General features: G+C 44.3%; 1 protein-coding gene across 4 annotated transcripts in view; it reads right to left on the reverse strand.

Annotated features, from left to right (window-relative positions):
- MICAL3 (microtubule associated monooxygenase, calponin and LIM domain containing 3) overlaps window positions 1–25,643 on the reverse strand; it is a 192,397-nt gene that overhangs the window by 27,010 nt on the left and 139,744 nt on the right. For all 4 annotated transcript variants that reach the window (XM_054035642.1, XM_054035632.1, XM_054035651.1 and 1 more), the window contains 10 exons: window positions 23,254–23,391; window positions 20,861–20,923; window positions 17,673–17,777; window positions 16,765–16,905; window positions 16,256–16,347; window positions 12,741–14,583; window positions 11,537–11,631; window positions 6,598–6,648; window positions 4,244–4,351; window positions 3,373–3,466 (listed from right to left, as the gene is read on the reverse strand). In XM_054035642.1, coding sequence (XP_053891617.1) covers window positions 3,373–3,466; window positions 4,244–4,351; window positions 6,598–6,648; window positions 11,537–11,631; window positions 12,741–14,583; window positions 16,256–16,347; window positions 16,765–16,905; window positions 17,673–17,777; window positions 20,861–20,923; window positions 23,254–23,391 — 2,730 coding nt within the window. The remainder of the gene's footprint in view (window positions 1–3,372; window positions 3,467–4,243; window positions 4,352–6,597; window positions 6,649–11,536; window positions 11,632–12,740; window positions 14,584–16,255; window positions 16,348–16,764; window positions 16,906–17,672; window positions 17,778–20,860; window positions 20,924–23,253; window positions 23,392–25,643) is intronic.

Genomic DNA, 25,643 nt, shown 5'->3' on the forward strand with positions numbered 1-25,643 from the left:
GTTTAGAGAAGAAATGAATACGAGGGGACCTGACAGAGATAATGTGTGGTGCAGAGAAGATCAGGTGCTCTTGTCTATTCTGTTTCATAATACAAGGAAAAAAGGAGTCAATTAAAGGAAATCTGAAAGGCAAATTTAAAACTGATAAAGGCAATATTTTTACACAATACATAATTAGCTGATGGAGCTCATTGCCACAAATTATATAAATGCACCAAACCTTGCTGATTAACAATGGAAAATTTGAGGAATAAATGGAAACTGTCCATATGTCTAATATTGTCATCAAAAAGTGGTTAATCACTTTGTCCACTTTACTTGCATATTTCCCTACCATTTGTTTGGTAGACTCTGTTCCTTCCTTTATGTCTGTGCAGCGACTTGCACGTTGTAGGAGCTACTTGAAATTATGATTATTAATAATAAGGATATAAACCTTTATGTTTTATGTCAAGAGTCAACCAGTGATGAAAGTTAGGAAGAAATCTGTTCTACGGACAGGTGATTATACAGTTATACGTTACAGAGAGTCTAATACCTTTCCTTGAAGCATCTGGTACCAGCTACTCTTCAAGGAAGGATGCTAGACCAGATGGACTATTGGTCTGATCCTGTGCAGTAATTCCTATGTACCTCAGCCCTCTGTGTCAGCCAGGTGTGTAAAAAAAGATTTATTTCTCCCACCTTAAGCATGACCAGGGCATTCCTTCCCTCTGAATAAACTTGGGAAATAGGGAGAGACCATCTTCAGGTATCATACAAGCACTGTACACATTCATCTCCTTTTGACCCCCATTGCTTATAGGATTTCACTAAGGGGAAGTGCTAACATGGTTGACCAAGGACAAAAAAGCAGGATTGAAAGCCATAAAGTTCAGTGGAGATTGCAGCAATTTCACACATAGCGATCACTGCTGAGTCAGTATCTGAGGCAATGCAGTAGTCTGCTTCAGGGAAAAGGGAAGGAGGAGATGTACGTCGATTTCCTGGATGATACATGGATGGAGGAGACAAAAGTTGATAACACTACGGAGGGAGGGGTAAAGGAAGGATTTTAAACGGAGGGGAAACACAGTGGCTCCAGTGTGAAGATATGTAAAATGCCCCCACTGGGTTGGCTGAGGGAGTGGGGGACACAGGTCACATTCTAGCCTATGTTTCAGCCAGCGGAGGTTGGATTTAGACATTTTTTGGAATAAAGCATTCCCTGTTTATCCTCTGCAAGGCTTGGAAGCGCTTAGGCTGCAGAGTCCCTTATGATTGGCTGAAGCTTCTGTAAACATAACTTGTACAACCTTTTGGTGCTGTCACAGGCTCAGAGCATCTCCCACAGATTTGCTGGAGCAGGAGATTCTCGTAGTCGGAACAAGAGAGATGAATGTTCTCATATTCCTGTTTTTTAAAAAATGGTCACAAACACACCAGCCCATGCAGGGCTGGCTTTAGGTTCTGTCAGGCTCAATGACAAGTAAAATATGCAAGGCCCCAATTCAGCTCTCCCTCTGCCCCCCAAACTGGATACCCACAACCCCCACACCATCACTGCCTGCCTGCCTAGACATTCCCTAGATTGTGGAGAAGCACACGCTTCCATTTGTAGGGGTCCACGGCCTCTGGTGACTCTCCTTACATGGATGTCCTCAGCAGGTGAATGAGGAAGAGGGGATTCAAGGTGACAGGGGAACAAGCTAAAAAACTAACCAAAGGCAGGAGAGAGAGAGAGAGGTATTAATTGTGCAGTAGCTAGAGGGCCTGGGGTCTGCGAGTGGCACCATGTCTGAATGCATAGATAGCATAGAGCGAGAGAGGTGCCACTGCAGATGTATTATTGCATCAGATTATTCTGTGAACCGACATATCATATAAATCAATCAGAACAAAAAACCAATGAGGTGATCAAGCCTGTGCTCCAATGCTGACCGTGTGATTGCAGCACAAACCTTTGTTTGGATAAGACACTGTTAATCACCCAGCCTCTATGGGCACTTTCCTCTGCAGTGGGTGGGTGAGTGTCACTTGCCAAGATTATCTGGGTCTCTCTCACTTAATTTCCCAGCTATCGCAGTGGGCTTGAGCACTGGTGCATCTTGGTCCCTCATATTCTCTTCCTATGGCACACAGTCATTTAGTACCCTGTAGATCTCAGTTCCTTTGGTCTAATTTCAGTTGTTGGGTTCAGTGTGCAGGTGCTGGGTGATGTTGGTGACCTGTGATATCCAGGAGGTCAGACTAAATAATCTAGTGGTCCCTTCTGGCCTTAAATACTAGGACTCTGACTTTCAGAAAGCCAAGCTGAGGGTTAAAGACAACCAAGTGAGATGGCTGAGTAGTAACCAATGAAAACCAAACCAGACCTCCCTCCCAAGGAACCTTCATCACCCAGTCCAGTGCAATCCTTACAGAGACAGTGGCTGCTCTTCCATCCGAGCACCACACTGTTCCGTCTTTCAAACAGCTGTCCAATTATTACCATTTATAATCTCTGATCTCTGCAGTATGGTGCACACATCTGGGCCTGCCAGGCGCACATGCCCTGCATCTGCCTGGGGGGAGTTGCCTCCTGGCCCAATAATAGTATCATTATTTGGGATTGTTTTTTTCCCTGGATTATGATATCAAATGGAGAAGTTGTAGGGGTAGAAAACTGCCACACGGAACAAGTGTTTTTCTGCTCAGATATTTTTCCAGCCTCGCTCAGTACTCATTGTATTTAGCCACAAAAGGGATGTAGCACATTCCATTAACAGCGTGACACGGTGAAACCTTTTGGTACATGCATTTCTGGTCCATACAGCTTGGGTGAGAGGTTATTGGTGTCTGGGCTGTGCAGTGAGGAGAAGGTACTTGCTGGGGCAGTTCTGTGATGGTCTCTTGTGTGGACACTAACTTTGATGATCCAATACAATGCAGGAAAAACAGACGTCATTTCACAGTGATTTTCTTATCCTGCCAACTGGGCTCTCCTTGCTGGGTAACCTAAGTGAATTCCAGCTGGGTAACCCCTGTGCAATTTCTCTACGATGTAATTAATATTCCACTTTTGTTCCATCACCAAATAATAATAGAAACACCTAGCTCTTATACAATAGCTTTCAATGAATAGTGGGTAGGCATTTCCTGAGCCCCGAGCAAAGACAACTGCTCTGGGGACTTCTCCCATAAGAGAAGCCCCAGAGTTAGAAGAACCTCAGGGATAACAGGGCCTCAAAATTCTGCTGGGAAAAGGGGAATTAATTCATGATCTGAGTCCAAGTTAAACTATTCCACTTTCAGTTCAGAGGGGACCTCCTCACCCTAAACTCCAAATTGTTACGAACTATTGTATGGGCATTTAGTCAGCAAACATTAAAAACAAACAACATTTTAAGGTACCTGCTTCTCCTCTAAGGGCCTTCTCCACTGCAACCCCCCTCTCCTCCAGCTGCCTCTGTTTCTCTTCTACCTGCTCCAGCTGCCGTTGGATGATCTGTTCAGGAAGGGAAGAGAGGAACACTATCATCAGGAACTGTTCCAGTACTCCAAATTATCCACCTCAGAATGACAGCTCCCCTTTCTCCCAGCAATTCCAAAAAGCTGCTCTCCATGCAATGCTTCCGAGGTAGGTGTCTCATCAGGAGAGAGATGTGTCCTTTGCCCTAGTTTTGCAAGCAATCCCATGATGTCCCATTTTCTGCCTAAGACTCCCACCAACTCCCAAGACAAGAGGTGGTGCTGTTTGGTTAGGCGGGCCCCGTTCTCAGTGAGAGAACACAACTGGCCAACAGGTTTCATGTAACTCCCACCACCACTTGGAAAAGACACCTACCACCCATTCCAAAGGTGTGTCTGACAATAAAACGTCCATCTGGTACACTTATTGCAGCAAAATCCCACTGTAACATCCGTGGCTTATACAATCATCACTGGCATAGCTGCATCGCATGTTATTCAGGGAGGTCTGTTATTCCATTCAATTAACAATGGTTATTGCTCAATGGTAGTAGCTCTGACTATGCAGGTGTTTCCTTGCTCTGCACTATCATGAAAGCTTTGAGCAACTCCTGGCATGTTTGTGAAGTGGCACCCAACATGATGAAGCCAGTAGGAACAGCAGCAATCTTGTTGAAATACAGGAAAGTAAACAACAAAATCTGGCTAAACAGTCTCCTCTTGCACATCCTGCTGAGTGTCAGGATAACATGGTTTTCCTGGATGGCAGAGTGTATTTCCTGTTAGGGCAAGAAGATACTACCAGAGGTACTACCTGGGCTCTGTGTAACCTCTTTAGTTCCTCCTGCTTGGCTTGTCGCCGGGCAGCTTTCTGCACTCGCCTGGTCAGTTTGGCGTTCAGCTCCTCCTCAGTGTAGGCTCTCTGCAGAAAGGAAAACAAGAGCAGATTTCACATACCATGAACAAGAGCGCGGGGGAAAGACGACACTCCTCTCTCCATTAACCTCACAAGTGATGCGATCCTTCATTCCCAGAACTTTGTCAAACAGTCAAGCTGTTCCATCTGCACAGGTGTTCACAGCGCAGCAAGTGACACTGTCAGGATCAATACAGCATGAAGGAGTGTGTAGCTCAACTGCAAATCTGTAATTTTATCCCAGTCCTGGCTTAGGTGGTAAATGGCATCCTAGACCCAGTCTAAGCACAAATATTGCACCCATTTAACTAATTGGTACAACCCTCTTGGGTGGACACTCTGAAATCAATTTAAAAGTGTCTACGTATGGAGGCTGCACTGACTTAATTTAGAAAAAGACTAAGGGCTTATCTACAAGGGAAAGTCATACTGACATAATTATACTGTTTTAGATTCACACCTTTGCTTATATCAGTATCCCCCACACATGGTCATTCTTATTCCAGTGTAAGAGTGCCTTTTTTCAGTTTATCTAATGTTGCTTTGGAAGGATTTTAAGCTAAATGGAAAAAAGCCACTCTTTATTTGGAATATATGTCCACATAGAGGAGTTATACTGATATATCAGTTTTATAGCTGGTAAAACTTGTCTGTGTAGACAAGTCCTTAGTTAAATCACTGTAATTTCTGTGTGTATAGACAAAACCTAAACGTCAGGAAGGGAGGGAGGAGGGAAGAGACTGTCATAACCACCATCACAGCTAGCCAGTGAAAAAAGAAACCACAAGAAATCATGTCAAGGAAAGAAAGGCCATAGCTACAGGGGAAAGAAGGTGCTTTTTCAGACAAGTTAACTCAGTTGAGTTAGCTTAACCTGACAGGAAAGCCCTCTTAATACCAGGGTAGACACAGTTTAACACCTTTTCACTCATCATTTCAGACCAGTATTACCTCTGTGTTGTAGCCTAGGTGGGCACAAACATATGTGACTTTAAAGATGTTAACAGGGCCTCAAAATTATGTCAAGCTAACCTGACTGAGCTCACTTGACTGAAAAAAGCACCTTTCCTCCTCATATACACAGATTCAATGTCTAAGGGTCAATTGGAAAGAGTCAACTGCTTCTTCATAATCAAACCTAGTTGTAGACAGAGATGCCGCTCAGTTTAAGGGGCAAAATGTTGGGAAAGGGAGACCTGAATTTCTTTTTTTTAAAATCTAGTTAACATCACTATTCTTTTGCAAGTCCCAACTGAGCAGCCCATCTTTGTAAGATTGGTCTTGGCAACCAATATCTGGGATAGTTTAGTGTGATCTTCAGTGGAGTTTTAAAGCCAAAGGGCAGCAGCTCTATCCCAAGCTTTTGACACAGGGGATTACATGGAGGCACCATTGTATCTGCCAAGGGAAAGGAGTTAATGCGCTGCTTCTTCATTCTTCTGCACATAATGCTACCCCAGTTAGAAAGCAAAATAATTGAGGGGTGGGGGTTTCAGATCACACCAGATACTCCTGTGACACAGGCTAGGTTTGGGGACAGGGATGGAGTTTAGGAAACAGAGATACTTCCATTCTGGAAAAACTAATCCAACAACCTGGAATAGTTTCATTATGATTTCACGGTTTGTCCAAGTGTGTTTCAAAAGACCCTGGAAACTAACACATGACCATTTTCTCTTTTTCAAATGGGGAGGGTTGTTGTTTTTTTTAAATACACATGTACAGTTAGTCTGAGTCTGTAAAAAGCAACAGAGGGTCCTGTGGCACCTTTGAGACTAACAGAAGTATTGGGAGCATAAGCTTTCGTGGGTAAGAACCTCACTTCTTGCATCTGAAGAAGTGAGGTTCTTACCCACAAAAGCTTATGCTCCCAATACTTCTGTTAGTCTCAAAGGTGCCACAGGACCCTCTGTTACATGTACAGTACACTTTCTACCTAACAAAATCAGCCTGCTTTGAAGCTAAGGGTTCTTAATGCATCTGCAACACCAGACTGTCCTACAGATTGTTTAACAGTCCCCCTTTTGGACCCCTGAGGTGCACTGATCATTGCATACAGTCTAACGAGTCGCATTTTCTGTAGATGATCTCGAGGAAGATTCCATTGCCAATGTTTGCTAACATCTCACTCATGCAGAGTCAGGGGTTGTGGTGTTAGTGCAGATGTGGTGGGAGGGCTGGGAGCAAGGTATGGATATGATGGGTTAATAAATGGGCATGCATGCAACAATGGCCAGCAATGGAGACACTACCTTTGACGAATATGATCTCTTGAATGCCAGGGCGTGTGGTACATAAATCGACTTTAAAATGGGAATGGTAACGGGAAAAAAATAAAAACACACAAAATGGAGCAAAATCAGTTCAACATTGAAAACAAATGCACAGTAATACAAACAAAGCTGTTTTTAAAAGCAACATAAAATTGTACAAATGGTGAACCTGGCACAGCCTGATTACGCACAATGGAAAATCTCTACTCAGAAATCCATTTACCAGCACCCTCCTGAAGGCAATTCCAACTGAGGAGCCTCTTTGGAAAACCAGTCATCCAGAAGATCCCCTTTTCTATTCTGGCAATAAGTATATGTAGATATGTGGACAAACATTTTGGTTCAAGCTTTGGAACAATGGTTTGGGTTGGTTCTGTTTTGATCTGAACCAGCTCAGCCAATCATATATGGCTTCTTAAAAAAGAATCCACACACATATGATTGAGTTCTTTTAGAAAGAAAGATCTGGCTTGTGAGAACCCTAGATTCACTCAGTCCACCTGATGTTTCTTGCCAGGAACACACAACTTTCAACAGATCTATCCAAAAATAAGACTGACAGATATGTATGCATCACAGATTCATAATCACTAACCCCACAGGCCTTCACTAAGCTGTTATTTGTATTACAGCAGCAGCTGGGAACCCCAATCAGGGATGAGCATCCACTGAGGTAGGTGCTGTACAGATGTATAACTAAGACAGCAGTCCATTCTACATATTAATGAATCTCTTGGTGAAGAAGCCCTTTCGGATATCTCACTATACTGCTCTCTATTCAGTCTGTTATCTTGTCCATGGGTTTTGCCTTTGTCACAGAGCCTAAAGCCTGCATCCTGGTGGGACTCACTCTGGTGTCTGCTTGTTCAACGTTCAGAGCGGCAGCAAGATCACGTGCTGACTCAGTCACATTCCCCCTCATCTACTTTCTGCTCCATCCCTTTTTTCTCAGAAGTTCTGGTGCTTTTATGGCTTCGATCTGGCCTTTGCTTACTAATTAAAAATAAGCTCTGAGTTCCATCACCATGGCCTCGCTCATTGCTTTGTAACCTGCAAGAACATTCCTGGGGCTCTGAGCATGCTGTGTCTCATAAGCTAATGGAGGCTCTGACTTGCTACCTGAGTGGGACTCCTCCAAAAGTGCTGAAATGAGACACTCTTCACTACCCCAGTAGTGACTCAGTGGGGCTGCAGGGTGTTGGAAGTGTTCTGCTGCAGCAGCAGATCAGTACGGAGCTGTGCTACGAGTCAGGAATAGCTGAACACTCTGCTCTGGCCCCTCAGTCTTGTAATTTCAACTCAGTAAAAAAAAATATTTACTACCATACCGATTCAAGAGTGGCATGCTAAGGCCAGGTCCACGCAGCAGCTGGGAGACAGACGTGCTAGCTTTGCTCGAGGTAGACAAGAACACGCTACCACTACTCAAACTTGCACACTAAAAATAGCAGTGTGGTTGCAGCAGCACAGGCTAGACGGGAGAGCCCAGGGGCTTGGGTGGGACTGTTCTTGAGCCACTGGCCTGAGCCACCACCGCCGCGCTGCTATTTTTAGTGTGCTAACTCGAGCAGGGCTAGTGTGTGTCTGTCTACCCGTGCTGCGAAGCATGAGGCCAGCTGCTGCGCAGACGTACCCTTAGCTCCATTGCCCCCTTAAGGTGAAATGATTGCACTGCCCACTGTTCCTAGGCGAAGTGAATTTCCATTGTGCGAGGAGGTACAGAGCGCACTGTAACACCCTGGGCAAAGCGCCAGCGTTCAGCATTTTTGCAGAATATTCATTTAATTAAAACAATCATGAATGGAAAGCTGAGAAACAATCTGAACATGTATGCAAATTTTAATATTCAGCGAACTATCTGCAGCAGGAGACATGTATCTCTGATCACCGCCCCACATCCTGTACATTCTCTCTCTCTCTCTCTCTCTCTCTCTCACACACACACACACACCCCCCACAGGGAACTACATGAACATTCTTTACAGGAAGCGTTTGTTGAAAGGCAATACACTAAGCCACACAAAGTTAATTCACTGCTGATGGCTAATGCTATGATGGGCAGGCTAAATGGGCCAAGCCCACTGGGAAGCAAGTTCAATACAACAACCACAAAAGCAACATTAGCTGGATTTTAACTTCGAAAGGGTTCAGATAAAAGTTATGCGGCATGAAGGAAGCCAGTTTTCCCCCCATAATGGAGGAAATAAGCAGTTGACTTGGGCTGTAATTAAAAGGCACAAACCCAATAATCAGTGCTGCCCTTTTGCCAGCCACACCCTGGATGCAATTCCTTCTGCAGCGAGACTTGCCAGGGTGTGGTGTAAATGTTTTACATCCCCAGACACATTTGTTGTGAACCAAAAGCTGATGTGTCTGTGGTCTGTTCCCTCTGGATGAGTGCACATGCTCCCAATTACTGCTCCTGGAAAGCACAGGTGGGCACTGAGCAAAGAAGAGATCCTTAAATGTGACTTAGCCACAGCAAATGGAGAAAACGAGACAAGAAAACCATACCCTGGAAATCTTGCTGCTTATGTAAAATAGCTGAGAAAATTTAAAGGAAGAACAATATTTTGTTGGGTATCAGGAAGAATTCCAGGCCATCCATAATATCCCCAGGCCCTGGAATACTCAGTGGCCAGCATCTCTTCTGCAAAAGCCAATCTATACCAAAGTTGCTCAGCTTGGAGGTGTCAGAGAAAAAGAGTGAATATTTAGAGCACCCTCAACTTTGAGAACATACATGGTGCTTATTGAAGTCCCGCTGCCAGGAGTTCACAAGCTGGACAGGAATGACAGCATCACAGCTCTTATCTGAACCCCCACATACTGCGTCTCTTTCTGCTTCCCCAGGTACCTCCTCCTTCTGCATCTCAGATGCAATGCGGAACTTGTCATGAAACACCTCGAGGGCAAGCAAAGAAGGAAAAGAAAGGGGTCCAATATAAAGAACAGTTCCCAGAGTAAAACCCTCCTCTCAGAAAAGGTGACTATATATATATATATATATAGGGAAGGGAAGCTTAAAGAGGTTTAACTAAGTGAGGACGAGTCGCATTCACTTCAGTACACCAATCCCTCTGCTTGCCATGTTTATGAGAATTATTGTTAGTTGCTCAAACTACATTTTATCTTATCATAGTTAAAAATACAAGTGGAAATTATCTTCTGCTGTATTTCCATTTGCACTGCTCCACAACCTCCCCAATCAGCTGAACCAGACATCTGCCCTAACCTGGCATTTGCCATTGATTTCTCCAAGCTTGGTGAAAGTTTGGGGGAGCTGCTCACCATTAGAGTGGAGAGCTGTGATACTGTTCTCTGAGGCTCCTTTAGTTCATGAGATGGAGGTGGATGATGCCATCCCAGATGCTAGGTACGTACTCCAACGGCTAGCTTCTCCAGTCACCATGGCAACAATTACATTTTTAGCACAGTAGCGGGATCATAGTTAGCACAGGTACGTCTCCTCAAACTGAAAATTACACCTCCAGCTTGAAGTGTTGACATACCCTGGGAGCCAGGCACAAGGGGAGAAAGTGGGGACAGGAGAGAACTCACTTCTCTCTTTCCAGTGCATGCTTGAGCTGAGGATCATGGTACTGTGGATGAGAAGGTTGTACCCAATCATCACACCCCAAACCTGCAGAGCACATCCAGGAACCCCTCCGACAGCTGCAGGTTTCTCTCCACTCCAACATCCACTGTGATTTTTTTAAATCTTTCACTTGTTCTGTTTTTACTTTATTTTTTCCCCTGATCAAATGAAACTATGAAAACATGGCCACCCCCTTCATTATGTGATGAATACACTAGATAGAGAGAAATAAAAAGCAGGGGCCCCTCAGTTCCTGCCAGGTCTCTTGTTCATAGGTATGCCCTGGTCCCAGCAAAATGACAGGTTTCTTTTTTAGGGTGTTTGTGGGGGTCCAGCAGAAGCTCCTTCTGCTTTCTCTTTACTTTTCTACTCCCCTTTGAGCCCCATTTCACTGTGTAGTTGCCTTTGGCTGGGGAGGGGTCAATGTGGCTCGCTCCAGAACTCCACAGCACTAGCCAGAGGAGGCTGCTCATGAGCAAGCAGACACTTCTTTCTCTCAAGAAGGTGAGGGCACACCCAGCCCTTACCTGCACGATGAGCAACAGCCCTACGCTCAAATCCCCATGTATCCAACGTGCCTTCTTCCTTTTTCAGTTTCGCAGTCACTGCTTACACCCAGAGACACACTGCTAATTGCCATGGATCCATCAAAGGGAGCAGGGACAAAATGGGAGAGGAATAGGCGCAGGCTCTCCCTTTCCAGACAGAAGAACACTAATGTATAGATCCCCATCTCCCCAGGGAAATATGCACACATATGCCATGCTGCAGAACCACAAACCTGCAGTTTCCTCCTCTCTGGATACTCTGTCTTGCTTATGCCTCTGCTGAATGCACAGTAACATACCTGTATGCAGTTGGCCTCGAACTCCAACAGATCAACCTATTGAACAGGTTGGCACAACAACATCCTAAAACCAGATCTTCACCATGAAGTGAGGAATGTCCCAATGGCACATTTCTGTAGTAACTTTACAGCAAGTAAAATTTACTCTTTAGACATGAAATTCCCATTGATAGAGATTGTGAGTATGTTCTCTAGAGGGACAAAAATATCCTACCCTGAAACAAAGCAATACACACACAATGCCTGTGCGCAAGGCAGTGACAACAGGACCTCTGTACAATGCCAATAGGGAATTTGGATTATTGTTGAAACTGACTGGCTGATTTCAGGTTTATTATTCAACCAATCTTATACTAACACCATCCGCAGCAAAAACCGTAAGAATGGTAACGTTAATCCTGGCAAAGGTTGTTGTGGTTCTGAGTCTGTGATCTGTATGAGAACAGTTCTATCTAAATGGTCTTCCTACCTACCTCTCGCTTGGATTTCTGAGAAGATCGTTCGAGAACGTCATCACTGGAGAGGTCAGAGTCCTCTGAGAAACTCAAGTGTCGACGGAGCTGCAAATCTGAGAAAACAGACCCAAAAAAAGAAAGAATAGGAGGACAGGTTTAGAAGAGTGGTCACTACTATTGCGTTTCTCTGTCTCTGCAGATACTTTTGAGCTTGGCCTTGCTCCTGTTTGACTTATACTTCTGAAATAGTTATCACAGTCACACTTCACTGCTGCAATATCTGGGAATATCGTGCTCCCAAAAGCACCGCTCCACAAAGCGACACCACAGTGTGGAATCACTGACTGTGGGGTTTCTAAGGAAGCACCACCTTCTGAAGCAGGTAAATTTGAGAATGATGTTGAACATGGTAAGCACAGCTTCCTTTCCCTCCAGCCAGGTCAACATTCCTACAAAGAGGCTGGGCATTTGGATGACAGCGGCAGGGATTAAGTCATTTTGACCAGCTCCACTTTTGTACAAGTCAAAAGAAATGACCGGTATCTCTGCTTTGGCCCATGTTTACAGATAACTGCTTTAATATGTCTCAAGAGTCTCAAGTTGTCACTAAGTGCTCTGAGTGGACCTGATGGCAAGTGGCAGATCTGTATCTATGATTGACCCCATGATCCCTGCTTTTTAGAGCAGCGGAGAGCTGGCAGGTCCCAAGTTACACAGGGAGCAAAGAGGAGGGGAAGTAACTATACCTCCATGCCCTTGAGCACCCATTTACCTTTTAATTAATGAAGGGACATTTATGTCGGTCTCTAAAAACATTGCATAGTCTGCCATGGCAGATTCAAGGGAAGTGAACTGATGGTCAAAGTAGGGAGCCAGGGTGGGAGTTAAAACAAGTTTGAGAAGTGGCAAACTCCTCTTTTGAGTCAGGTTAAGGCAGAAAAATGACTAGTTCTGTAGCCTGGTACATATGAAATGAACAGTAATGTGCCAAATTTGTTATTTGACAATCTGTTTCTCCCATTGATATGCCACTTATTTTATAAACAAACGTGTGTATAGTTCTAATCCCATTATCCTCAAGGGTAATCCTGGTTTGCATGTTAGGCAAAGGAGAGTGACTCAGAGGCATAACAGTGTGGGGTAGCAAGCTGGGACTACTTCATTTCAGAAGCTTTCCAGCTGCAGTGAAAGTACAGTGTGCAGACAGGCAGATGTACTATACCTGCTGCTCTAACCATTGGAGAGACCTTGTGCTTCCCAGAGTCCACTGTGGCACCACTTGAGGGAGTGCTAGGGCAGGATTTGTCATCAGTCTTTTTCTTCTTGTCTTTCTTATATCCAGAGAAAACAGACTTCCACAATGATCTGGGCTTGGTGGCTTCCTCAGCCAGGCCACTGGATTTGTCAGAAAGCCGGCTGTCATTCTTGGATTTCTTCTCCTTTTTGTTCTTACGAGGGGAGAAGAGAGAAGTCCTTTTCTTACTTTTCCCACTGGAGCCCTCTGAGGAGGTGACAGACCCTTCGGGCCCAGCAACGTCAGCAGGGGGGGAGAGGAACCTTTCATTAGCAGCATCATGTTTCAGCGTGGGGCCCTCTGCTACTTTCATGGCCAAACGCGTTGAGGACTCAAAAACCCTCTCTTTGGGCTTCAAGGGCATGGAGGAGGCTTTTCGTGCCTTGGTGGCCCCAGCAGCTGCAGCGGCCTCCAGATCTTTCATCTTACACAACTGCTTAGCCATGGCATCCCGCAGTGCCTGACTCTTTACAGACTTCTCTCTGGCTTTCATTCTTTCCTCAGCTAGCTCCTTGGCTTCAGGAGAGATTTGAGGCAGCACTCTCTTTCTTTGGTTCGCTCCTCCTTCCATTGATGGTGGTCCACCATTCTCTTTGACCAATGGCAGGTGAAGAGGCTTCTCTGGCCTTGGCCTACTGGTAGGGGGTGTAAAGAACTTCTCATGAAGACTTGTATCCTCAGTTCTCTCATCGTAAGTGTCTTCCACATCATCAGCAAATGGAATCTCATCCACACTCTCCACAAATGACTTCCGCACCTCTTCTTTTGAGGCCTGGGTTGACTCTTTGGCAGGCGGGTTGTGCTCATAAGGTGAGGGTGCAGGAGGTGTCGGTGCTGGTGCTGGTTTAGACTCCGACTCATTCTGCCAAATTGTCTGATGCCTCTTTCTACGCAAAGTTGCTGGTGCTTCATTTTGAGGAGGTGGTGGGGGAGGGCTTGATGGTGGAGTGAGCATAGTGGAGTCAGAAGTATTGAAGCTCTGGCTGGCCAATGTCCTCATGTTGGATGAGCTCCCATGCAGACCCAATCCAGAGCTGCTGGATAAGTCTCTCTTTACTTCATTGGAACTCTTCAGCTCTTTGTCCGAAGGAGATTTTGGAGTCAGCAGAGACATCTGCTCACTGTTTAGTTTGGACATGATCAGCCTTCTTGGGGCAGGCTGGGGTTTTAGAAGATGGATCCCTTCCTCTGAAACACTCAGCGGAGCTGACTCAAGGGCTGAGACAGTGAAGCTAGGTTCTGACCCTTTGCTTCTGTTCACTGGAGTGAGCCCCAGACTCCTCCGGATTTCAGCACTCTTCATCCAGAACTCCTCTACGAGGTTATTCCGTTTCAGGGCTTCTTCTGCAGTAGTAGGGCTCCCCAATTTTTCCACCTCATTATCTTGGCTCTTCAGGGCAAGTTGGGCCAGAGGGGTGGATGTTAAGGCTGGTACAGGCTGAAAGAACACTGGAGGTTCCACTGGAGATGGAATGGATGCTTCAGCAGACGGCAAAGGCTGGGAACAGACAGGCAACTGGGCAGAGGGGGAGGATGAAGCCAACATAGGTGTTGCTGTCTGAGACTGCACTGGTGATGTAGGTGTGATGGCTTCTGGCAACGCAACTGGTTGGGACCGTATTGGAGAGAGAGAGACAGAAGGGCTTTTAACTTTCTGATCTTCAAGGATTTCATCTTTTGGACTTTCTTCAAGGAGGAATGGTTCAGGAAAAAAGTGTGTCTCTGGAGATTTGTCCATGCAGGGCAGTGCCGTGAGGGGATCCTCTACCTTCTATGGTAATGCAGAAACAAAAGAAATTATTATTAATGGTCCCTAAGCACCTTCAGAGGGATTTAGAATATCGCTCCATGCCTCAGGCTTTCAGGAATAAGGGAGTGATAATTTAAGCTTCAATATATGAAAAGTGCATTTGGCATCTTTTTCCAGTGCATGGAAAACCAGTTGGGATCTTTCATCAGATATTGTTCCACTCCGTAAGCTGTCTATTCTGCAAGTTGAAACGACAAATTTAATTTTGGAAAGAGAGGGAAAGTACATTTCAGAATACCCAATTCCACTTTACCCCTTCCCACCTCCGAGTGGCCCCCCATCAGAGGAAGGTTCTTCCAGACCTATTCCACATTTTGGCCAGAGCTGGCTAGGGTATGGTTGTTTCTCAAAGGCCTGAGGCATTCCTTAGCTCGGGTACGTGGGTGCTGCAGAGCTCCCAACCCCTAATCATCTGAGGAGTCTTGGATTTCACTTGGACCTGCTGCCACTAGACTGCTATGTCACCCAGGCAATGTATTATGTTAAAGAGTTTAAGCCTTTGACATTTCCCCATACAGATTTACTGTCTGGAGAGTGTCAGCTGCAGAAAATGTTATTTTCAAAACTATGCAAGATCTTCAGGGCAGAGTCCTTGTCTACTGTATGCCAGGACAGCACCTAGCACAAAATGGCCCTGGATCCTGACTGCAGCATTACTATAAAACAAATAATCATAGACTCATAGAATATCAGGGTTGGAAGGGACCTCAGGAGCTCATCTAGTCCAACCCCCTGCTCAAAGCAGGACCAATCCCCAGACACATTTGTGCCCCAGATCCCTAAATGGCCCCCTCAAGGATTGAACTCACAACCCTGGGTTTAGCAGGCCAATACTCAATAAATGTGTCTGATAGTACCATTAAAAGTGACAAGAGGAAATCACTCCAGTCCCTTCCAGTATGAATGCTGTCAGCAAACCAGCCTGATCTCACAATTTAAGTATTGGCTAGGGAATCTAAATCCAACCACACTGGCAATTTAGCAAGTAAATAATCACAAAAACAAAGGACATAACAGTTAAAATAAAATACTAAAAAAATGGAAATAGGGAATGATGATTTCAACATTTTTAGTGTCCCAGGTTACTCAAAGATTCTCCCACAGAGCACTAGCACGGGAAACTGATTTTTCTAAATGAAATGGCACTGAAACGAGTAAAACATAAACCCAGGGTGTCTCAATTATGACTTTTGTCTTCACTCAGCTTATACGCAAATGAATCTGACAGGGCACTGCTGTGGAGGGAACTCAGAGTGACTGAGCAGACTCAAGCAGGGACTGGACAATGACTATTTTGCTGTTGTATATATGCATGATACATAACTCCTGCTTGCTACACTGGCCCACTGAGGGTCCCCAATAACTTTTTCTTTGTCTTTAGAGTTAGAGACTTGTGCTACTGATCAGCTATTGCACTGTGAACTTCTTCCGAGGGGAAAAAAAAGTGGCTTGTTTTCTTTTAAAATCTAAATGAAACTAGGTCTCAAGAAGTCAGAGGACAATGTACATTATCTAGATAAGAAAAAAGAGCTAAAACTATCACTCTCAATCATACAAGCTGTTCTACTAATCTAGAGAGTACAGTCCCTTAATTGATATCAACATAGCTTTGAAGAGCACCAGGAACTCTTACCTCTATTTGTTCTGCACTGGGACTACCAACTGGGGACAGAGGAACAGCGGTCTCATTGGGTGACCAGATGGGGGTAGAGGGTTTGCATGGATCTAGGGAAAATGGAGAGTGCATTAAACCCCCCCACAAATAAGCCCTTTAACATTCTAAATCCATGTGAAGCACAGTAAACAGTGAACAAATCACTAGCCCTTTACATTCTGGATGAGCCCTCTGGAGTCTGTTTGAGTATCTGTATGTGATCCTAATGACACAGGCAGTTAGCCCAAAAGCACCCATAGGGATCTGAGAGAGGGAACAACTGGTTCTGTGGGTTCCCTGATGCTTTGGGAATCCTCATGGTATCACAACACCTTTCTCAGAACACAAATGCAAACACATGCAAGGCATTGAGTATTGGCATTGTTCAAATGTAACTGAAGAGACTGGTTTCACCAATAGCTTAGTTTGACAATTCAAAGAAATGATCAGTCTTTCTGGACTGTAAGATACAGAGTTTAAGTATTTACCGTCTGTCAGACTGCAGGGAGCAGCAGCCTCTCGCTCACCCTCATCCTCAGAGACTTTCAATTCTGGCTCTTCCATGTCCCCTTGAGGTAAGGGACACTCATCTTCTGCTTCAGATGGGGTGTCATCTGACCATCTTTGATCTGGGGAGAGAAAGAAAACGACACAGATAGGAAGCAGTGTTGGATGCAAGTCCATAAGGACAGCCATCTATTTCCTAAATCTTTCTATTATTCTTCCTACCCTACCACCTAACTCTTCTATTTTATTACATGCTAACTGGGGTCACTTAACTAGTTACTAATGTTGATACAAAAAACCCACATGAATACTCACTTCCTTCATTCAGAAATATTATAATGAGAGTAAGGACTTCAATTGTTACAAAGAGGAGGGAGAAAAATTGTTCTTCTTAACCGCTGAGGATAGGACAAGAAGCAATGGGCTTAAATTGCAGCAAGGGAGGTTTAGGTTGGACATTAGGAAAACTTTCTGTCAGGGTGGTTAAGCACTGGAATAAATTGCCTAAGGAGGCTGTGGAATCTCCATCACTGGAGATTTTTAAAAGCAGGTTAGACAAACACCTGTCAGGGACGGTCTAAATAATACTTAGTCCTGCCATGAGGGCAGGGGATGGACTAGATGACCTCTCGAGGTCCCTTCCAGTCCTAAGATTCTATGATAAGACTGGGCCCTCTAACAGAGTGATTGCGAGCAATGTCTTCCAGAATCCATGGCACTGCAGTTCTTCAGCTCCATTTCACACTGCAATCCTATTTTTCCTCTCTTCTGCACTTTGCTCCCACATATACAGATCTGCTCTGACTGGATCACCCTTATACAAGACACCTGCTTCCCAACATGACTCTGCTCCCATAACAAGGTTTAATGATGCACTGTGGTACCGTACCATCATCCAGCTCTGCACCTGTATCTCCATCTTCGCCTGCTTCCCCTTCTGTATCTGCTGGTTCTGTGCCCACCTCATCCTCCACTTCATTCTCCTCAAATGGGGCTGGAAATGCATTAAAATATTGAGAGAGAGAGAGAGAGAGAGAGAGAGAGAAGAAAATCTATACAAGGGAAAACAGTTTTAAACTGCACCAAGTGCCCTGAGTGCCAATATTTACTCATTGTTTCTGCAACAAGATGCTCTGAGGTGCGTCAGCAGGGAAAACACTCAACCAGCATTTCAAGCCTTGAGTCCGAGTAGTCAAGGGGTTTTGTGCCTTTGAGGAAGCTTTGTCACACAAACACTGGCACTGCAAGGTTTTCAAGGCACTTCTGAGGGACTGGCCTCATGAAGTACTAGCGTCTCCACTTCTGCAACCAAGATGCGCTTGAGTGAGACATTAAATGAGGGTGTCAGGGAAAGCTCTAATGGAATACGCTCGACTGTTGTTGCAATATAGTATTGGTACCACAAAGGAACTGCAGTTACCAACATTTTAGAGGATGTGTGCTAGTTGCAAACTGCAATCTCATATTCTGCCACAATAACTTGCCTAGCAGCAGAAACAAAGACATTTGAGGGACCTGAAGTCAGACGAGGTGACCTGCCAGGAGGTGACTAGCCGGGAGAGTTGACCATTTGAAAACTGTTTAACTCTGTGCGGCTGCAACATTCTAGAAGAAACAGTTTGGTGGAGTCCAGACTGCAGTGCAGATACCCAGGACCTGGATGTATTCAGATATTTTTATGTGAGTAACAGACGCATAAAAAGTCTGTTCTTGTTTGCCAGAGCCCAGAATCTGCCTTACAGGATCAGTCTGAAGGGAAGATTCATGAATTTATAAACCTAAAGAAGGCATTTGACAACATTACACATAAAAAGATTTAATTCCAGAGGGGAGCATGAGGCCCCACCAGGATGGCCTTTAATTTATATTATTAAATTATATTTCACAAAAACCAAGAGACTCCTATAACTTTCTCAATTGTTACACCTTATCCCATCTCAATTATTATGGGTGAGTGTTGGTCACACAGCTTCAAGGCCTTTCCATAACTTCAGGCAGAATCTTTTTTGTTTTAAAGGCATTTCTTGCTTTAACCATAGCACCGGCAGACTGCACAAACCTGGGCCACATTTTTGGATTTATGCATATAATTAGCACAACTGCAGGCTCAAATGACATGTTGGACATTTAACTGGGTTGTTGAATGCTCAATTATTGCAAATGAGCGCACATTCTCAGTAGTCATGCTGCAAACTATATGCACACAATGCTAAAATTCTGGCTCCATAATAATGTAAACAGACGCCAGTGCTCATTTCATAGCCTATCTGGGACCATTTAAATGACGACACTACTAATCATGACAGTCTAAGAAAGAGTGAGCTGGTATCTTGACATTTTCCACACACATTTTGATCTTCTCTTTTTCTAGCAGAGGCTCTTTGCTTCCTTGGTCTTCAAAGCATGACACTGACATTCTGTCCCACTGAAACAAGGCTTGTCCTGCCCCTTCAACCTGAGAATTTCTTCTATGTCACTTTTTCCACCTTTGTAGCATCACGGCAGTGGAGGGGCACATGGCTTGCATTTTTTTTAAACTGCTGTTATAAGATGCTGTGCTATCACCTAAAAAAGGGAGTGTGGCATGACATGGCCTGCACCCTTAAACCAGAGGCTTTATAATACGGAGAATCTTACAGATCTACAACATGAAGCTGAGTCACAGTTGTAAGGGCTGGGCTTCCCACTGTGACATCTAAAGATGTTCTTAACTAAACCAGCGCCCCCCTTACACTGATGCTTTCCTGACCTGCTTGTTGCTTGGGTGTGTACCAGCTACTGCCATTTTAGAAAGAGTAATGCCACAGTAACTTGTTTTAAGTAAAAACATCAAATGTGAGCAACTGTCACAAAATATGTAGAAGTGTCACCTTCAAAAACGTGACTATCTGACACTGGCCTGGCTATATGAATGTTGGTTTCTCCATTTGGAAATTGTGGTGCAGTGTCCTATAGCAAGAATCTAATAGATGAAAATAAATTCTTCACAATACCTTGAAAACACAACATTCAGCAGCATATTTTATGGATGCATAGATAAGTAACACACTGGTGCAATGGGCAGCCCATTCTGAAGGACCCGGAGCTTGCGGGACAGGATAAGAGGGTGGCTGGTTATAGTTATACATATACTGTGCATATACGTATGTGCAGTTAGGATGAGGAGCAAGAGAACAAAAGTTGCCACACAGTAACTGGTGAGATATACACTATGGCAGCCAGAAACTACAGATTCAGCAGTCTGTCCATGTCGGCCAACAGCCAGGACTTGACGGGGTGATGTGCAGCTATCCCGTAAATGCTGCTGCCTTGCCAAAACAGTTACAGAAGCAACGTTTTAGAGGTGAGCTAATTACTCCTATTTGCAAGGGCAACTCAGCTAGAGACCACACAAGTTACCCCTGTTCTACTCTATTTTTTTAGACCCTTTTTGTGGTTTATAGAATTTAACACCCTCCCATCCCCCAAAATATCCACACTCACTGATTTTATAAGAGATTCTAGGGGACCACCTAGGAAGAGCAGCTGACATTTAGCATCTTTCCACTCCTTTGGTGCTTAGGTGGGCAACATGTTTCAGGTTTGTGGAGAGTGGCTTTTTCCATAGTCACTCCTGGCTCTAGAGCGTCCCTGGCTTTAGCTTAATTGACATCTTCTTTCTTGGTCTCTTCAGCAGGAAGCTGTAATTTGCTCCAGACACTGCTTGAAGCACTCTCCCTAATCTTTTCACTTACAAGCAAGCACCAAGATCCCTTTGTCAAGGGGTGGGGAAGGATGACAATTACTCCTCAGTTTATAAACCAAATCAAAATGTTAAACCTACTTTCTTCTCCTCCTCCATTACATGGAAGACGTTCTTTTCTGTACAGCCTGCCTTTGCAAGGGGTAAGATGAAAGCCCAGTTCATGCAAGAATGGACTGTGAGCGCGGCATGCATGCACACTCCCCGCTCCTGGTCATGCAATAGCAACAGGGCCACAGTTCCAGTGTTAAGGTACCAGCTCAGGCGCTGAAGGCATGGAAAGAAGGCGGGCAGGGTTATTCTGAATTGGTATAGAATGAATATCACCAAACTACCTCCAGAGACCGTCTCCAGCCATGCCTGCACCGCCTCACGGCGTACGGAGGGAAGGTCGGATGCTGAATTTAAAAAACAATAAATGATAGTAAATCAAAAGTTAGACACAAATAAGTGTATGAAATTGAAACACTAGAGAGAAATTCCTCAAAACCGAGAGCAGAAATAAAACCTAGGCTTTGTCAGATGATGGAGATTGGATTTGAGGGTTAAATTAGGATAATGAGGTATAAATACCAAATCTGCTTTACGATCCATGGAAGATAAGGGTGTTAGTGAGAGCTGAACATGTCCTCAGTGTCCTGTTTGCAGATGCCAGCCATTTTGGTCAAGCTGACAAGAGAAGCTAGAAGATGGAGTATGACCACACAAATAGTGCTAACAGAAGCCAAAGGCTGTATTGATTTCAGACTATATTGCCTGGGTTTGGATGCTTACAGGCAGGGGAGAATTCCTACTGGAGCATGAGAGATCACAGAACACAGCTTTCCTGGGTATCAGCAATGTTGTCCTGCTCCTTTAGCTCTAACCATCAACTCCAGAGAGTGGGTTTGAAGTGCTCTCTAAACAGCACATGTGGATTATTGCAATGAAGCATCTAAGTTACGGGTCTGTGGAAATCCAGCTCTCGGTTTGGCCTATTCTTTGGGGAAGGAAAGATTGCTTGCTTCCCGAAGGAAGTTGTAAATGCCACGGAAGGGATTGTCTGCACCATAGGAAAGGGTCAGCACAGGTTTTCCTTCACTTTACGGACAACTGTAACAGTATATCATGGAGGCAGCTGTGTCACAGAGAGAGGAGTTGGGATTTAGAAACAGGACACTGGTAGCTCACAATGCCGGAGTGAGTGAAAGTCCTTCTGGTCGACTTTTGCTTTAACCGCTCTGTTTGCACAAAGAAAAACATGTTGGAAAAATAAGAAGAGAAAACATAAGCTAAAAGGAAAACTGAGAAATGGCAGCACACTTGACTTGTGGCCACTTCTGTTATCAGTGGAAGCTAAACTCACCTTAAGTACGGTAAACTTGAGGAACAATGTCAGCACTTACTCAGGGTTCTTAAACTTCAAGCAACATTGGTCAAGAATGTTTAATGCTATAACACTGAGGCCTGTGTTTGTATGATTGTGGGAGAAGGGAAATAACGATCTATCTTTATAGATCACCTTTCATTTCAAAGAATCCCAAAGCACTTTACAAGCTACTATATTTATAAGAATAACTTTCCCCCACCACTCAAATGTAGCCACCTTTGGGGTGAAATGCAGCACTGAATAATAAATGAACATACTAGGCAGTAAAGGCACTCCCAGCTGAAACTACAGAGGAATCTTAGGCAGAAGATAGTTACCTGGCAAGAATTTGGCTAGGGAACAAGAGTTAAGACCCCCAGCTCTTAGAACAAGTACCATGTGATTTTTAATACCCACAAGCAGTCAGGACTTTGGTCTTAAATTTCTTTGGAAAGACAGAGCCTCTGTAACACAGTTCTCCTAAGATCATTCCGGAACATTCGTTTGGTACAGACTTGGAGGGAAGACTACCACCTACTGAATCAAACACCACAAAGTTTTGGTTTTGTTGACACTTGGGCTTTCCTTACAGCTCTCCAATACTAGGAAAGTAGATCCCACCCTGCTTAGCTCACAGTCCCAAGTGTGAGAATAGTGTGGAAGGTGAATCACAATGAGATATATCAGAGATGTTGGGAGAGGGTACTAGCATTCTCTATTTTTTTCCTTCTCCAAAGTGACCTTAGAAGCAAAATGGCATCTTGAAATGGTGACTCACTTTGCTGAAAAAAAATAAATACTGTCAAATCTCAATACAAAGAGCCAAACAGCAACCAGCTGTCTCCTTGGGCCCTCTGTGCTCTTCACCATTCCCTGAAGACACCAGGCCCCTGCCAGATGCAAATACAAATTTTGAAAAGCAGCAACAGAATATATTCATTGTAGACGCGAAAACTGTTCAACCCTTCAGAATAAGTAACTTTTGTTTTTCCAAGGGCTGGACTCTTCATCACCCCCATCCTGAAGGAACACAACTGGCTGAATTGCTTCCTCTCAAATCCATGAACCCTTTAAATCTGTTATCAGGGGCTTGCAACCTGCAATATCAAATGATTTCCATCCTGTAGCAGAATGTTACACAGAGTCTAATTAGATACACAAGCCAGGAAAGCTCACTATGCTGTGTTGACTTAGAAAACCAGTGACTTAAATGGAGACCGACCTCAAAAGTAAAACGTTTAAACAAGTGTTTAAGTTTCAGGAAGCAGAGGCTTTGAATCATTGTTCACCCTTCTGAAGAAGGCTGCGCTTGAAGGGAGCAGAAGCAACAGAGTTAAACAGCTGCAACTGTGATATGGGGATCGATGCAGCGGAGATTACCTCTGGAGGTGGAGGACTTTGAAATTGGGACCATTTTTTCCTCCTCCTCTTTCTCGCGGATGTGTGTCCAGTGCACATCTGCCAGGATCTCCAGGGGATCAATCGGATTTACAATCTGCTGTAGCCTCAGGTTTCCAGCTACCAGACCGAGGATGAGGCAGATCAGGATGTGGGCGGGAAGGGAGGAAGGATAGGGTGGAAAGAGAGAGAAAAAAGAGGAAGAGAAAGGAAACACACGACAGGAAAGGAAATATAAGGAAAGAAAAAAGAAAATATTACTTGCCAAGATCAGTTTGCCAGACAGACAGACAACGCTTGGCATCATGTGTGCATGCATCTAGAAACACACAACCATTCATAATCCTCAGATTCCTGCTCCACTCTGACGCTGAATAATGCTAGCCCAGAGGCATACTACCTCTATTGCAAGCAGCACCCCGGCAATGGAAGACACTCTCTGAGCATCCAACTGAGATTTGATAGGCGATCAATTAGCAGAAATTTTAGCCTTATTCAGCCTATTCAAAATGAGTATTACCCTATGTATCCTGCTGGCAAAAGGCATGGGGACAGTCTGCACTGTGGGCTCAATTCCACAGAACAAAGGATCCATTCACTCCCCAGAGGTCCTCAACATTGTGGAAGTGAACTTTTTGGGGGTTGAATCACAACTTTTCACCCACATGTGCAACAGAGAAACCATAAGGTCTCCCTTTGCCGGCTGCCCTCAGAATGACCAGCTGCATGTAGCCTTATATCGCATTGAATTTTTGCTCAGTTTAAGGTTTACAACACTTTATTCAGAGCATTCTAGCTGTGTTGTTGGAGTAGTGAGTGGGTTGTTCAGGGGGAAGCGTCATTTTATGAGTAATATCAGCATTCTCATTGAAAATAATGAAAATAACCTCTTCTCTCCTTCAAAGGGGATTTCCTTTGACAAAAGTGTAGGTACATATGGCTAACCGCTTTAGAAGGTATTTTGTGTATTTGAAGGTGTTCAACTAGACAGTTTGATTCATCCAGCCTGGTAGCAATTCTCTTAATTTCCCCTTTGTTGTTGGTTTCTTTGCGGTACGAAGGAACCTGGGAAATTTGATCGTGGGTTCTCCTCACCATTTTCCTGCAGCAAGGTATACAGGATTCTCCATGGCTGATCTGGCCACAGGTTGCAGGTTTTATATTCTGGCAAGCTGTTTTCTCCACTAACCACTCCCCACTCATTGGCATGCACTAGAAACAGCCATTCACACTGTAGGGCAACAAGCCGTCTGTCTCTGCACAGCAATGAGCCAACCTTCACTGACTGCAGATTGCCCATGATGTAGGGCAACAGGCCAGGCTCCATCTCAGAAGCATGGAACTAGGCATTTGTCAAACATGTACTAGGGAAGGACTGTCACAAACCAGAATAACCCACAGAAAGCCTGGTTTGTGGAATCATAAAAATAAATTTAAATTAAATATATATATTTTTAAATTAATGGAGATATCCTATCTCCTAGAACTGGAAGGGACCTTGAAAGGTCATCGAGTCCAGCCCCCTGCCTTCACTAGCAGAACCAACTACTGATTTTTGCCCCACATCCCTCAGTGGTTCCCTCAAGGATTGAACTCACAACCCTGGGTTTAGCAGGCCAATGCTCAAACCACTGAGCTATCCCTCCGCCCCGAATAAATGAGGACTTCAGTCTCAAAAATGACTGTGGCATCACACTCAGCACTATAACAGTAGGAGAAAACGGATATTGAGAGAAGCAGCACTTATCTAAGCACAAAATTATTTGGTAGTTAGTCAAAGGGGCAAAAGAAAGCAGAGAAATACACAAAAAGGGAATGGGATTCAATTTTAATCTATATATCACAGTTTTCTCAGTGTAATGATCCCTCTTCGAATCAGCACAAAACCTGACCTTACCAGAACTTCTGGACATCCAGAAGGGAACAAGAGAATATTCAGGAGTGGCTGATAGGGCCCAAGTCACTGGCCAACAAATGGAGCGGTCTGATCTTTCCTCATTGCACTTGTATTTCAATGCTCCCACATGCAGGCTCTGAGATCAGTAGAGTTAGTGTTTACACCACACCACACAGCTGAGTTAAAAGGTTGAGGATTACCAGCAACAGCTGGAAGTCGGAAGAAATATATAGTCACTCAGCAAGGCTCACAAAGAGCAGGTCCCACTTGATCTGCAGGACTTATTCCATATTATAATATGGCTTTGTATCCTGACTGTTGGGGACTTAAACAGGTATGACATCACCAAAGAAAGGCCCAATCAGAATGTAGAATTGGACCAGACACAGGTCTGACATCAATAACTTTATTACCTGATTATTCCTTTTACACAATAGGTATTGTAATGTACTTGCTACCCTATATGTTACCACTA

The sequence above is a fragment of the Malaclemys terrapin genome, chromosome 1 (assembly GCF_027887155.1).
Source record: "Malaclemys terrapin pileata isolate rMalTer1 chromosome 1, rMalTer1.hap1, whole genome shotgun sequence".
Taxonomy (NCBI): domain Eukaryota; kingdom Metazoa; phylum Chordata; order Testudines; family Emydidae; genus Malaclemys; species Malaclemys terrapin.